Genomic DNA, 15,482 nt, shown 5'->3' with positions numbered 1-15,482 from the left:
ACACAAGTGTTCTTATCTAAATGTTTTGAGCCATTAAGGCACTTACAGACTTAAAGAGCAGCACAAAGAATTAAACTAGTCACCAGTAGAGGGCAGGCCAGTCACCAGGGGCACATTAGTGGTCAGTAATTATTTGTCTTTCTGACAACATTGCTGTTGAATAATCCAAAAACACTGTGCTGTATTATTTTTACTGATTTCTTTGCAAATTGGTTTATTTAAAAATGAAACCCCTTCCCTCCTCCCAAAAAATACGTCATTAGAAAATCATTTACACATTGGCATACCCAACGTCAGTTTATCACTATACACTATATATATTTGTATAAAAGTCACATTTTTTAGACCAGTTTTCTTAGGCTAAAAGCCATAGCGTTGATTTTTACTCAGGTAATGTTTTAAAGCGACTGACATGTCCACTTGATTTAGGCCCAAGTAAAATCCAAAAGAGACTGTCACAATGGAATAATGTAAAAACCAGCAACACTGAGGGATTCATATTAATCATCTAACATTTATTTATGTTACAGCAATACAAACTATATACATTTCATCATATTAGTTTTCTAACATTTATTCATTTAGTAAACCGGCACTCCTTTTCATTAGTATTTCTACATTCATACTGAAATCAAACCAGTAACATCTCCAGGACTATACTTTGGTTCTGAAATATTTGGACTTTGATCTCTGAAAAATAAAGTCAATTTTTTACATGAGGTATATGAAAAATAGTGTTTTTTCAGGTCAGGATCATGGCTTTTACAAGAGGATATACGGTACATTGCAAATTTTAAAATGGTTAGTGGTGTTACAAAGAAAACAGCTGCCTAATGGAATCATGGCAGTGGAAGATGTTGGAATGTCACCATAAGCAGTTTGCAGTAAGTTGGCTCAAGAATCTTCCTGCACACAGCAACATACCACAGGATGCCAGAACTGGTAGCAGAATCCTTAACATGATAGGGAATTCTCCATTTTTTTAGTTACACACGTGCTACTTTCGTATTAAGTTTCAACAGACTACTCCATGCACCACAGGAGATGTATCTCACCCTGAGAAGAGTACAGGATCACAGCCCTCCTGATCTCTGCAGCAGAAATGCAGAGTATTTACTGAAGCTCCAGTCCCTCGAAGCACAAACTTTGGATCAGGTGGTTGCAGGGCCATAAGAGTTGCCACGACAATCTGCAGAGAGAACATATGATGATTAATGCAACGAGGGGTTAAAAATTGATCCAGTATTCCTTAATTCAGATGCATTAGCTAGTTCTGTAGCTGCCTTTTCTAAAGAATCTAGACTTTCTTCTGCATTTCACAAAAATGGATCACATGAGAAGAGCAGGAATGGATTCTATAAGCAAATCAACAGCATTGAATAGATAAATAATTGTAATCACCATGTAGATTTAGAAAACCACAAATGGTTATTCATCAAATGGAGCTGTGGTACAAAGTAGGTTCTGTTGGCATAATATATGGTTAAAAACCGTTAACATCACAGGTAGCCCGGTGCAACTGAATGATCAGATACAGTTCCACATTCATAATTTTTCATTTGGTAAATTTCTGATTTTAACCACTAATGAAAATTGCTAAATCATGGCAAGATAATTCCCCTTATACAGCTGTATGGGGCAGCACAGTAGTTAGCACTGCTGCCTCACAGCGCCAGGGATCTGGATTTGATTCCCGGCTTGAGTCACTGTCTGTGCGAGTCTGCGCATTCTCTCTGTGTCTGTGTGAGTTTCCTCCATGTGCTCCAGTTTCCTCTTACAGTCTGAAAAATGTGCTGGTTAGGTGCATTGGCCATGCTGAATTCTCCCTGAGTGTACCCCAACTGGTGCCAGAGTGTGGTGAATAGGGGATTTTCATTGTAACTTCATTGCAGTGTTAATGTAAGCCTACTTGTGACAATAATAAGAAACTAATGGAGGTTTGGGGGGGTGGGGGGGGGGGGGGAGCGGGAGAGGGAGAGGGGGGTGCATTTCCTTATTTGTTCAAGATCAACATAGTTTACCCTAGTTCAATGCCGGCATCTCCACATCATGACTAAGATCAGCATACACAGGGCAGGTTACCTTCTATCCTTCAAAGCTGCATCTCACATTTTTCCAAATTAATTTGATCTAATATCCATCTATGCAGCATATCTGTAAATTTTCTCTTGATGTCCTGGAAGTCATGCCTAAGTTGACAAACTTTTGGGTGACCTGCAAGTTTTAATAATATGTCCCAGTATATCCAAAGCTTGTATAAGTTACATGTAAAACAAAAGTGCCCCGTCTCAGAATTCCTGACATGCCACACTCATAGATCATGTCACTAATGTAGTAGTATGGGATAAATTGGAAAGCAATGCAGCAACATCAAACATGACATGATAACCCAAACAATACCTTTAGAAAACCCCAAACTAACCAGGGAGAATCACAGGACACGAGCCCCATTTAACCAGAAAACTGGCTGACCAAATACAGTAATGCTAGCTGTAGACACAGACAATAATGCAAAACAAAGGGGCTTAAAGTGAACTAAAAATGTAAATCAGTCACAAAGAATAACATCTCGGAAAGGGTAGAACAAGCTACTTCAATTGAAAATCATTACAGGATGTTAGTGGCCCAGTAATGGCAGTGACACCTCATGAACACAGATCTTCAAAGATGTAAAATTTCAGGAGAGTGATCACTTATGGGGTGGGGGTGGGGGTGAGATTCCTTATCCCCACACTCCAGACTGCCCCCCCACCCTCCCAAAATGTTGAGAAAATATTTGGCAGCTATCTACCCTGACCCCACCTCCTGCAGTTTCCTGTCAACTGCTAACTTTTATTCTCTTTTGCTACTTGGCTCACTGGTAAGTTTCACACATATTCAGTTTTGATCCCTGGCTGAAGAGTCATTCATAAAAAACAGGATATCAGGTGCAAGTCACACACAACACCAACTGTTTCTCCTCCTTCTGGATGGTTTAATTTAGTTCCCTGGGCCAAGAGTGTAACATCTGCACACAAGAATGTATTTTCCTCCGAATAATAAGTGTCATGATATTTTTCAAACCTTCATGTGAGTTAGCTTTTACGGTAATGTCAGCAACATCTAGAAGAACTGGATATCCTGTCTTGATTAGAAAACTGCTTGGTTAAGGACCCCTCATTTAATTGTGCATTGCTAATCTGTCAGCCACACAGATTTGTCAGCCCAGCCTCCCTAATTAAGATCAGCGCCAGGAATGCTTCCTAAGTAAATGTTGAGCATTTAAGATAGCTGTTCTCACAGCCATGTATCACTAAACGTTAGGAAGTATACTTTGCCTGAGTTAACTTCTCATTTGAGCAGAAGTTTATTAAAAGGCTTTTACTTATCAACATTTGACCAAATATAAGAAACGCTACTTTTGTTGCACAAAGTAATTAATTTCACATGGTTGACATGGCTAAATATTTAGTGCCATAAAATATCATAATTGATGCTACATTATTAACAGGCAGACACTTTTAACATTTATATATAGCACAGTAACTTTGAGATAATATCAAGATTTCAAAACATGGTATCAGAACGTAACACATGATTTAATATTCAAATATTTTTACTTTGCATACTGTGACAGGTCATAGTTTACATAAATTAGTCTGCAATATATTGTCTTAAATTGTAAATAAAAACAATCACATTTTAGCTCCTGTGTGATGACGACTAAAGTTAATCAGAACACAGCATTTGTTCCACTTTTCCTAACTTATTCTGAGGACTGACAGGTTACAAAAATGCAAGGAAAGCACATTTTTTAAAAATCCAACAAATGTTTGCTACATTTATATTTGCATAAAAAATTTACAGCTTCGGACTAAATAAATTGAGCACAGATTCTTATTCATCACATTTCCAAAGCCGAAATTGGATCACTTCTGTAATCTAAACTTTAAGACAGCTATAATTTAAGATTGGGGTCGTACGGGGAGGGGGAAGAGAATTAATTTAGTTGGAATGAATCAAAGAGATTTTCTTTTTCAATATTCTCATCCCAATCCCATATATTGTGGGATCCCATTCCTCTTTGAAGAAGTAACCAAGAGTCAGCCTTGTAGTCAGCAGAAGCAGATAACACAGGAACTGTAATCTGACTCTAAGCCTTGGATAAAGAAAGTTTGTTTCCTTGTGACCATATGATGGCTTGTCCATCAACACATTCTCACTAATTAGGCCTAATTATCAGCCAAAGCTCGCTTCCCCTTCATGTTATTAAATCAGAAATAATCACATGCCCAGGCTTCTGTCAGCACCTGAGAGACCGGAGACCCCAATTCAATTGAAACCACTATCAAGCTCGGCTTTTGGAAGAACTTGCTTGGCAATTTCTCCAGGCTTCAAAGATCCAGGTCCCACAGCCGCATGCCAGCGATGCATTCTCGGGAGTGGACGCGACCATATGACTGACAGTGACACCCTTGACCCCTGCATTATTTCACAAATTACCTCTCCAGAAAGATACTGATTAGCTATTGTGCGTTAAAATTGGGTAAATGGCACACCGAACTTTTGAAACGCATTCATAACAAAACATGGCGCATAGAGTAAAAGAAAAATGATCGCTGTCAGCGGAATGGGCTCTGTCCAGGTCCCACATTTTGACAATGGCAGGGTAGATTGATTAGAATCAAACCGCCATGATTGTGTTACGCATGAGCATTTATAGAGGAATCTGTAAGCCAGGGATTTAGATAAAGTTTGAAAACAGGAATTCTGGTGAAATTTGAGGAAGTTTTCATAGTCAACACATGAAAACCTTGCCAATTCTACTTCCAGTTTGTAAAGTTTTGACAAGAAACTATGTTATTCTCAAATACTAATCAACATTGCTTTTATTTTGATTCCACAATGTTTACGGTTAATCCAGCGGAAGCTACGTTACTGTTTCTAGTCTACAAACTTGGATGTGAACGAGACATCAGTACACAAAACTTTATAAAACCTGTGTGAAGTAACTAAAACACTTGGGACTTGAAAATAACTTGAAAATCAGATTGGATTATTTCCCAGTAATCAATTAATCATCATAAACCAGATAAAGCTTGCAATGAATAGGCTGCAATCATTAATCCCTCACCACATATCCTGAGAGACCACATGCCATAAACCAGTGCTAGCAGTGAGCTGCGAACAAAGGCTGGCCCCAAAACAAGACAACGCCACTCCGTTATAGGAAAATACATTTGTATTCTGGAAGGTAGACCTGAAAACATATCCATTCCACCAACATCAAGCAACTCTCAAATTTCTTGCCAATCCCATTAGCATACACCCACACTAAAATCAGACAAAACAATCAGGGCTCAAGGAAGGCACCAATCTCACACCCTATATTCCTTGAAAATGCATGTTTTATTATTCCTAATTCAACATCACTAAAGAAAAACTCATTCAACAATCACTTATGCACAGCAAAATCAAAAACTATTTAAATTGTGAAATGTAAATATTATCAGACTAAGTGATTTCAAACTGGAATTTGGATTTGATTTCTACATACCCCACTGGTTAACAGGCAAAGTTCACCAGCAGAAGAATTTTCTAAGCTGCCTCTGTATGCCTCCTATCTACTGCTTGAGCGGTGCCGATACAGACCTTGGGGAAAAATATAGGAGTTACTTCCTAAATAGTAAAAGAAATGATTCCTTTGAAAAATCATTCTCAGATGTCTAATAATGGAGTGTTGTGAATTGCTTTTTACTTCACATATCAAACAAAAAGTTCTGGAGCCAAAAAGTATGGCAGCTTCTCCCTCCGGCTTTTAACAGAAAATTTATTGGAAATTTTTTGTGAACCAAGGTGAGGCCTAAGAATACTTCAAAAGCAGCATTTGAGAGTTACATTGCACATATAATACCCAGCAGTAATTATGACTACAGTGCAGTATTGAGGGAATATTGTATTGTCCAAGGTGCCATATTTCAGATGTGACTTTAAATAGAACCCCCTTTTGCCCCCTGCTCCCCCCTTACTTGAGAAAGAATATAAAGGATATACTGCCACTGGAGGGGGTACAGAGGAGATTCATTAGATTGATTCCAGAGTTGAGAGGGTTGACTTATAAGGAGAGACTGAGTGGGCTGGGGCTATACTCATTGGAATTCAGAGAATGAGGGGAGATCTTATAGAAACATATAAGATTATGAAGGGAATAAATAAAATGGAAGCAGGGAAATTGTTTCCATTGGCAGGTGAAACTAGAATAAGGAGGCACGGCCTCAACCTAAGGGGGAGCAGATTTAGGGACTGAGTGGAGGAGGAACTTCTCTACTCAAAGAGTTATGAATCTGTGGAATTCCCTGCCCAGGGAAGCAGTTGCGGCTACCTCATTGAATATTTTTAAGGCAAGGGTAGATAAATTTTTGAACAGTAAAGGAATTAAGGGCAGGTAAGTGGAGCTGAGTTCATGAAAAGATCAGCCATGGTCTAATTGAACGGTGGAGCAGGCTCGAGGGGCAAGATAGCCTAGTCTTGCTCCTAGTTATGTTCCTATGGTTAGCATCAAAGAGCTCACCAGAGCTCAGAGTGCACCATTTCACAGAGTTCTTAATGTTACAGGAGATATTTATTCCATCAACTAACATTACTAAAAATAAGATTAACTGATCATTATCTCTTACTGTGTTCAGTTGCCATATTTCACGCATTATGAGAATGATTACAATTCAAAGGTACTTCACTGGCTGAAGGGCACTTCGGAAGGTGTGTAAAGGAAAACTGCCTTTGATGGTGTGACTAGCCTCCTGAAGCAAAAGCATCTACATCGTACATCGCTGATGGCAGAAATACATTTGGCACTCAATCATTTATGTAAATGTAACAGTGTGCCTGAAGGCCCCAGAAGATGCTGCATAAATGCAAGTTATTTTCTTCAAAGGTTTATGTAAATAGAGATAACCCTTTTTTTAACCAAGGATGCCAATCTGTGCTCTTATTACAGAACTGAATAAAACATAAGAAGGCAGTTTGCCACGCCCAATCCTTTCAGTATATATTTTGAACACTTGTACATACTGAAAACTTTCAGCTCGCCTGCTGTCACACACACGCACACGATTACATTTACATAGCTGACTGAGTGCCATCAGCAGCAACCAGCAACGTACATTGTAGGTGCTCTTGCTTCACCAGGCCAATTACACCATCAATAAGCAGATTTCCCTTAGGCACCTTCGACAGTAGCACCTTCTTAGACAATCACATGAAGAGAATGCGGCTTGCTGTGAAAGGCCATCACCTTTTTTGGCCTACAGGAGTGTGATCAGCCATTTTGTACAATTTGGGTAATACTTACTGGCCAACACAAACCTCAGTTATTGCAAAAACTGAGACAGCAACAACAACAGAGCTGCAAATCATGTCTTTGAAATTTACAATTTCGCTCAGGGATAATCATTTAAAAGTGAAACTTGGTGCTGCAGAAACAGGCCTGTTATATAAAGAGGATCCTTCCCTTACAGATTCTGATCCCATTCAAATCAAAGCTCATTGACCTGAAACACTAACTTTGTTCCTCTCACCACAGATATATTTCCAGCACTTTCTATCTTCATTCCTGCCTTACCGAACCTGGGAATGAAATATGTTGCAAAGCTGCAGTTCTTCAAGTAATCCTTTAATACAGATGCATCATGTGATATCAGCTGGAAAAATTCTTAAGGGAGAGGTGTCATACCGATTTATTTTTTAAGTTTCATGCCCTGATATTTTCTTCTGGTAAGCCACATCTAAAGTGTTCAAAGCACGCACACATAAAGTGAACATTTTCAATTGTCTGGACTCACAAAATAGCTCTCCCTCCCATATTTGAAAGCCTCTAAGGAAGAAGTGTATTCCTAAATAGTATATAGTGTTCTATTCCCCAGCATTGTCATCCATTCCCTTAAACTTGTATAATTAAATCTACTGATCCTGTTGCATAATCCTAAATGTTAGACTAACTTAAACATTAGAAAACGAAACATCCAATTTATCAGTCTCAGAGATGATAAATAAGCTAATGCTGTCTTTCTGCATCCTATATTGCTTGGGAAACAAGGTCAAACTATGGGCGGGTGGAACATGCAGTTACAGTTCCATCAGCCCACCCACGCTGAATAAAGCAGCACCTGTCAGAAGGACTGAAAATGAACCTTAAAAAAAATTGTCATATTGATATTGCAATATTGATAAATTTACTGCCAACAATATGAAATTAAAGCTCATCATTTCTTTAAGTGAAATTTCACTGTCTAGTGCCCAAAGGCAACAAAATTCAAGATAGATCTGTACTTCACTTGCTCTGCTACTACCAGGCAACTGAGCCGAAAACTGCACAGCAAGTCCAAAAGCACAACGTCAGCACAAGGTTCTCAGAGATTAATGGGATTATTACAAATCAATCACATCCCAAACATGTTTCCTTCTGCCCAAAGCAAAGGAACACATTCAAAGGGAAGACCGAGTTACTCATGAACTAGAATTTGGTCCTTTACAATCAGTCCTTCTCTATGAATTACACATCACAATTGACAGAGATTACCACCATAAATAATATCCTGATCCCCCTGAACGATGGATCAAACCTCTCTCTCAGACTGCTTATGCCAGGCCACAGTTATAATTGAGGTTATAAATAAAATTCGGAGAATTAAAAATTAAACACAGTAGATTGATCATTCAGCATTGTTCAAATAACTTGGAAAAAAATTGCAAAACATGTTCAAGATTTTCTGAGCTCAAATTACTATTGGGGAAGATTATATTCAAAATAGAACAGTCACGGAGTTTTCCACTACTTCAAACTCACAACTGTTAGGTAAATTAGGAGTTCACTGAAGAAGTCTTCACAATATTCTAGGGGTTACCATTGGCCAGAAGCTGAACTGGACTAGCCACGTAAATACTGTGGCTACAAGAGCAGGTCAGATACTAGGAATCCTACAATGAGCAGCTCTCCTCCTGACTCCTCAAATCCCATCCGCCAACTATAAAGCTAAAGTAGGGAGTGTGATGGAACACTCTCCACTTGCCTGGATGAGTGCAGCTCCAACAACACTCAAGAAGCTCGACATCATCCAGCATAGAGCAACCGCTTGATTGGCACCCTATCCACAAACATTCACTTCCTCCACCCCTGAAGCCCAATGGTAGCAGTGTGTACTATCTAAAAGATGGACTGTACAAACTCACCAAGCCTCCTTAGACAACAGCTTCCATATCTTATGGGCGGCACAGTAGCACAGTGGTTAGCCCCGCTGCTTCACAGCTCCAGGGCCCGGGTTCAATTCCCAGCTTGGCTCACTGTCTGTGTGGAGTTTGCACATTCTCCTTGTGTCTGTGTGGGTTTTCTCTGGGTGCTCCGGTTTCCTCCCACAGTCCAGAGATGTGCAAGTTGGGTTGATTGGCCATGGTAAAATTGCCCCTTGGTGTCCTAAAATGCGTAGGTTAGAGGGATTAGTGAGTGAGTAAATATGTAGGCATATGGGGGTAGGGCCTGGGTGGGACTGTGTTTGGTGCAGACACTATGGGCCAAATGGCCTCTTTCCGCACTGTAGGGTTTCTCTGGTTCTAACTACCATCTGGAGGGACAAGGATAGCAGGAACATGGGAACACCGCCACCCTCACCCCCCCAAAGCAACTCACTGTCCTGGCTTGCTAACATATACCTTTCCTTCACAGTCGCTGGATTAAAATCCTGGAACTCTCTTCCTAATAGCACTTTAGGATGCATCTACACTGTATGGCATGTTCAAGGCAGTTCATCACCTTCTTATGGGCAATGGGAAATGTGCAATTAATGCTGGTTTAGCAAGCAATGCCTACATCCCATGAATGAATTAATTAAAAAATGGAATCATAATTATATTCCTTCTTTATCACAATGTTCAATTATTAATTTAGTGTCCCTAACCCGATGTTAGTCATATTTGTTCATGTGGGAGCTTAGCAGTAGTTTACCTACTAAGTAAGTGAGGACACTTCAAAAGTAATTCTTGAGCTTGGGATAAGTTACACATGGCTGGGTTATAGGCATTAACGCATCATAAGTATGCCCTAGATTAAAATAACTTCTAAGCAACAATTTAATGTACATATAATATATATCTAGGTATATATACACCCCTATATTAATAATATAGTTCAAGACATACTGCTCCTTTAAGTAAAACATCTTTCACATCAAGACAGATTGAGTAACTTATTTTTACATAGTTTTTCCACTCCAAAATGTTAATTATATTAATTTGGTCAGTTATGATATGGGGGAAACTTGTACTTTGAAAATTCCTAGCCAACAGGAAGATTTCAGTTAGCATCTAGTGCTAAAGTTGGAATGTGCCAGTCTGCAACACTCGGTCGAGGACAATTATTTCAACTGGAAGGTCAGCAAGTTTCGGGCAGACCAAACTGCGTCCTTCACCGAGTTGATGACCCTCCAGCAGCAGTTGATATGGGCTAACTGAAATGATAGATTAAAAAAACTCTGTACTAAGCTGATAATACATCCAGGAGTTCACTTCAGCACCTGTCAACGTGATCTCACACCACAGTACAGTTCCACTCCAACAAATTCACACCCAAGCAGTAAGACAACTGTACATTAGCAGTCTGTGTGTTCCCAGGATTTGGTTCCTGGATCACACTGCCACTTTCGAAGCAATGACCATCCAAAAACACTTCACAATAGCACAGAATTAGCAGTATAACTGCAGCCTTGGGCCCACACACCATGATTAAAAGCTTTACTTCACCACAGATACCTCACTGAATCACTGCTGCCTCAGAGCACCAGGAACCCAGGTTCAATTCTGGCCTCAGTCACTATCTGTGTGGAATTTGCACTTTCTCCCCGTGTCTGCATGGGTTTCCCCTGGGTGCTTTGATTTCCTCCCACAGTCCAAAGATATGCAGATTCGTTTGATCGGCCATGCTAAATTGACCCTAGTGTCAGGGGGATTAGCAGGGCAAATGTGTGGGGTTACGAGAACAGGGCCTGGATAGACTTGATAGGTTGAATGGCCTCCTTCTGTACTGTGTGTATTCTATGATTTTACTTCAAAGTGTGAAATTAGGAAATGTTTTCATATAAATTGCAGCAGAGGTTTGGATTTCTCCTGCAAATGGAATTTGATGCAAGATCATTTGTCAATTTTAAATCTGAATTGATTTTTGTTGACTATCGGCAGGTATATGGATTTAGGTCACATATCAACCATGATCTCACAATAAGCTCAAGAGGTTAAGTGGCTGACTCCTATTATTAATTAATGTTCTTCAACCAAAGTAAATTAATTGAAAATATTAATTCATTTATTTAATAGTTAATTGTATAAATTTAGGGGCTTCCTAAATGCCTGTACATTGATTGGTTCCTATCCTAGACCATCTATACAACGATAGATTTCCATCCCCACTTCAGGAAGATCTTTCCTGCACAGCAAGAGATTCCCCTCCCTCAGACAACAGTGGTGGGCAAACTGCGGCCCGGGGTTCTGACTGCAGCCCATGAGATGTTTTGTTGGCTGTTGCTCACATACAGCTACGTTCCACAGGCTTTCATCCACAGAGCTTTTTTCCTGTGGTTATAACTGAATTCCTACGCACGTGAAGAGAGGGCACGTGAAGTGAGGTGCATGCAGATTGCACACAACACTTACTTTAAGAGTGCATGGCTCTCACAAAGTAAATTTTATTTATTTGTCCCAAGTAAGTCTTACATTAACATTGCATGAAGTTACTGTGAAATTCCCCTAGTGTACACACTCCGGCACCTGTTCGGATCAATGCACCTAACCAGCACATCTTTCAGAATGAGGGAGGAAACTGGAGCACCTGGAGGAAACCCACGCAGGCACTCGGAGAATGTGCAAACTCCACACAGACAGTGACCCAAGCCCAGAATCGAACGTGGATCCCTGGAGCTGTGAAGCAACAGTACTAATCACTACATCCAATCAGGTGTAAAAGATTTATTTTGTCTTTACCACTTGACGTTTTATATTTGAACGATTAAGCATTTTTATCATTTATGAAATATACAATTTGTATTAATGTGTTCAATCTTATTCAAGGTTCATGGTTAGTAAACAAGCCCGATTTTGATCTTGCAGCCCACTAAGATGAAGGGAGGTCACCCCTGCAGCCCATTCACTAGCGAGGAGTTCCCCTCCCCAAAACTCCAGATTCTGCTTTATACTGAGGGTCCCCCAGACTCCCTGTATGGGGATATACTCCCCTCCCCCTGCACAGAGCAAATCTCCCCTCCACAAGACCTGCCCTGTACAGGTGGACTCCCATCCCATCCCCTGTGTAGATAAGACAGTAAGAAGTCTGACAACACCAGGTTTGTTGTTAAGACACCAGACTGCCCTCCCCAGGATCCTCCCTCCTCCAGTGAGGGGCTCCCCTCTCCAAGACTGCATGAAGGACTTTCCACCAAGAACCTCTCCCCTTTCCCCAAAATAAAATCACGGAGGGGGATCCTTCTTCACATTGAGAGCTTTCCCCGGGTCTGGCTGTGCGCCTCCCCAGCCCCGTGCCGGGCCTACCCCGTCCCCCCCAGCCCGGTGCCGGATCTCCCCCCCCCACCCCCAGCCCCAGCCCCAGCCCCAGCCCCAGCCCGGTGCCGGACCCCCCCCCAGCCCGGTGCCGAGTCTCTCCTCGCCCCCGTCCCCCTCAGCCCGGCGCCGGATCTCCCCCCCCACCCCCAGCCCGGTGCCGGACCTACCCCGTCCCCCCCAGCCCGGTGCCGGACCTACCCCGTCCCCCCCAGCCCGGTGCCGGACCTACCCCGTCCCCCCCAGCCCGGTGCCGGATCTCCCCCCCCACCCCCAGCCCGGTGCCGGACCTACCCCGTCCCCCCCAGCCCGGTGCCGGATCTCTCCCCCCCGAGCCCGGTGCCGGACCTACCCCGTCCCCCCCAGCCCGGTGCCGGACCTACCCCCCCCCCCCCCCAGCCCGGTGCCGGACCTACCCCGTCCCCCCCAGCCCGGTGCCGGACCTACCCCGTCCCCCCCAGCCCGGTGCCGGACCTACCCCGTCCCCCCCAGCCCGGTGCCGGATCTCCCCCCCCACCCCCAGCCCGGTGCCGGACCTACCCCGTCCCCCCCAGCCCGGTGCCGGATCTCTCCCCCCCCGAGCCCGGTGCCGGACCTACCCCGTCCCCCCCAGCCCGGTGCCGGACCTACCCCCCCCCCCCCCCCAGCCCGGTGCCGGACCTACCCCGTCCCCCCCAGCCCGGTGCCGGATCTCCCCCCCACCCCCAGCCCGGTGCCGGACCTACCCCGTCCCCCCCAGCCCGGTGCCGGATCTCCCCCCCCCCCCCCCCCCAGCCCGGTGCCGGATCTCTCCCCCCCCCCCCCCCAGCCCGGTGCCGGACCTACCCCCCCCCCCCCCCCCCCCAGCCCGGTGCCGGACCTACCCCGTCCCCCCCAGCCCGGTGCCGGATCTCTCCCCCCCCCCCCCCCCCCCCAGCCCGGTGCCGGATCCCCCCCCCCCCCCCCCCCGAGCCCGGTGCCGGACCTCCCCCCTCCCCCCCCCCCCGAGCCCGGTGCCGGACCTCCCCCCCCCCCCCCCCGAGCCCGGTGCCGGACCTCCCCCCCCCCCCCCCCCCCCCCGAGCCCGGTGCCGGACCTCCCCCCCCCCCCGAGCCCGGTGCCGGACCTCCCCCCCCCCCCCCCCCCCCGAGCCCGGTGCCGGACCTCCCTCCCCCCCCCCCCCCCCGAGCCCGGTGCCGGACCTCCCTCCCCCCCCCCCCCCCCCGAGCCCGGTGCCGGGTCTCCCCCCCCCCCCCCCCCCCCAGCCCGGTGCCGAGTCTCTCCTCGCCCCCGTCCCCCCCAGCCCGGTGCCGGGGCTGCCGCCTGCGGCCTACTGGGCTCGTTGTCAAGGCAACCGCGGCCTGGGCCCAGGCCTGTCAGGATGCCGGTGCTCCCCGGTCCTCCCCCCAGCCCGGTGCCGGGTGTCTCTCTGTCCTCCCCCCAGCCCGGTGCCGGGGCTGCCGCCTGCGGCCTACTGGGCTCGTTGTCAAGGCAACGGCGGCCTGGGCCCAGGCCTGTCAGGGAGCCGCGGAAACCCACCCCCGACCCGGAGCCTTCAGATTCACACCACACTCCTCCGGCCACATTATTTACCGGTTAAATTTCCGAATGAACGCTGCGCAAATCTGAATAATCCCTTCCAAGAATAACTTCCGGCTACTGCTGGACATGCTGGGTAATGTAGTCAGTGTGGTTTTAAAATGTGTCTTCATTTGATTTGATTTCACTTATTTTCATATGTATTAACACACAGTGAAAAGTATTGTTTCTTGCGCGTGAGACAGATAAAGAGAAGATAAAGATATAGAGAAGGAAAGGAGAGAGTGCAGAATGTAGTGTTACAGTCATAGCTAGGGTGTAGAGAAAGATCAACTTAGTGCAAGGTAGGTCCATTCAAAAGTCTGACAGCAGCAGGGAAGAAACTGTTCTTGAGTCGGTTGGTACGTGACCTCAGACTTTTGCATCTTTTTCCCGACAGAAGAAGGTGGAAGAGTGAATGTCCGGGATGCGTGGGGTTCTTAATTATGCTGGCTACTCTGCCGAGGCAGCGGGAGGTGTAGGCAGTGTTAATGGATGGGAGGCTGGTTTGTGTGATGGACTGGGCTACGTTCACAGCCTTTTGTAATTCCGTGCAGTCTTGGTCAGAGCAGGGTTCAGTGGAGATGCAAGTAGGAAAAGTTAGCATGTAGCGAAAGATCAACTTAATGCGAGGTAGGTCTATCTGAAAGTCTGATGGCAGCAGGGAAGAAGCTGTTCTTGAGTTGGTTTAATGTGTCGTCAGACTTTTGTCTCTTTCTCCTGATCAAAAAAGGTGGAAGAGAGTATGTCCGGGGTGCATGGGGTCCTTCATTATGCTGGCTGCTTTTCCAAGAAGTGTAGACAGAATCAATGGATGGGAGGCTGGTTTGCATGTTTTGCAAATTCATGACCCTTTGTAGTTTCTACTTCAAAGATTCACTACCTGAACCAGAATTTATTCTCCATGTTTATCTATGTTTATGTGGCAGATTTGTTTTTCGTTAGTTTTATCCTATTACTCCTTTGTTTAATTGCCTTTCTTGAAGAAGCCTGTTATCAGGTTGCAATAACCGGCAACAAATACTATCAACAATGAGGGCTTATTAACGCACTGAGCAGCTCTTAAACAACGTGCATCTGCCCACGCCCCAGGAAGAACTCCCACGATGCAGACATGTGCCCCCTTTTGTACCCACATCATCCCAGCATCCATGTGACCGACCAGTCTGCATCTTCCCTGTTTAAGTTGAAACAACCGGTAATTCAGAGGTATAACAGTGTAAGAGAACAGTTACAGGGTGTAAGCTAATTGCAACGTACAAAGTTAAACATAGCTAACAAAGCATAGCTATTTATGTCATGCAAAGCACCGATTGAGCTGCTGCAGTTGGCATGTAGCCCAGCGCATC

The 15,482-nt window shown here is 44.7% G+C and overlaps 1 protein-coding gene across 5 annotated transcripts in view; it reads right to left on the bottom strand.

Moving 5' to 3' along the window:
- Positions 1–14,209, bottom strand: part of gnb1l (guanine nucleotide binding protein (G protein), beta polypeptide 1-like) — a 30,008-nt gene extending 15,799 nt beyond the window's left edge. The window contains exons 1-3 of one of the 5 annotated variants that reach the window (XM_080208058.1): positions 14,149–14,198; positions 5,537–5,631; positions 1,056–1,189 (exon numbers count right to left, since the gene is read on the bottom strand). In XM_080208058.1, the coding sequence (XP_080064184.1) occupies positions 1,056–1,171 (116 nt within the window). In that variant the 5' untranslated portion in view covers positions 1,172–1,189; positions 5,537–5,631; positions 14,149–14,198. Of the gene's footprint in view, positions 1–1,055; positions 1,190–1,401; positions 1,435–5,536; positions 5,632–9,207; positions 9,238–14,148 lie in introns of those variants that run through there. The other 4 variants (XM_080208059.1, XM_080208056.1, XM_080208060.1 and 1 more) reach the window with 4 other exon arrangements.
- Between the last annotated feature and the right edge of the window lie 1,273 nt (positions 14,210–15,482).

This window comes from Carcharhinus amblyrhynchos, chromosome 20 (genome assembly GCF_965287045.1).
Source record: "Carcharhinus amblyrhynchos chromosome 20, sCarAmb.v2.hapA, whole genome shotgun sequence".
NCBI lineage: Eukaryota > Metazoa > Chordata > Chondrichthyes > Carcharhiniformes > Carcharhinidae > Carcharhinus > Carcharhinus amblyrhynchos.
This window is presented reverse-complemented; position numbering and strand designations above follow the sequence as displayed.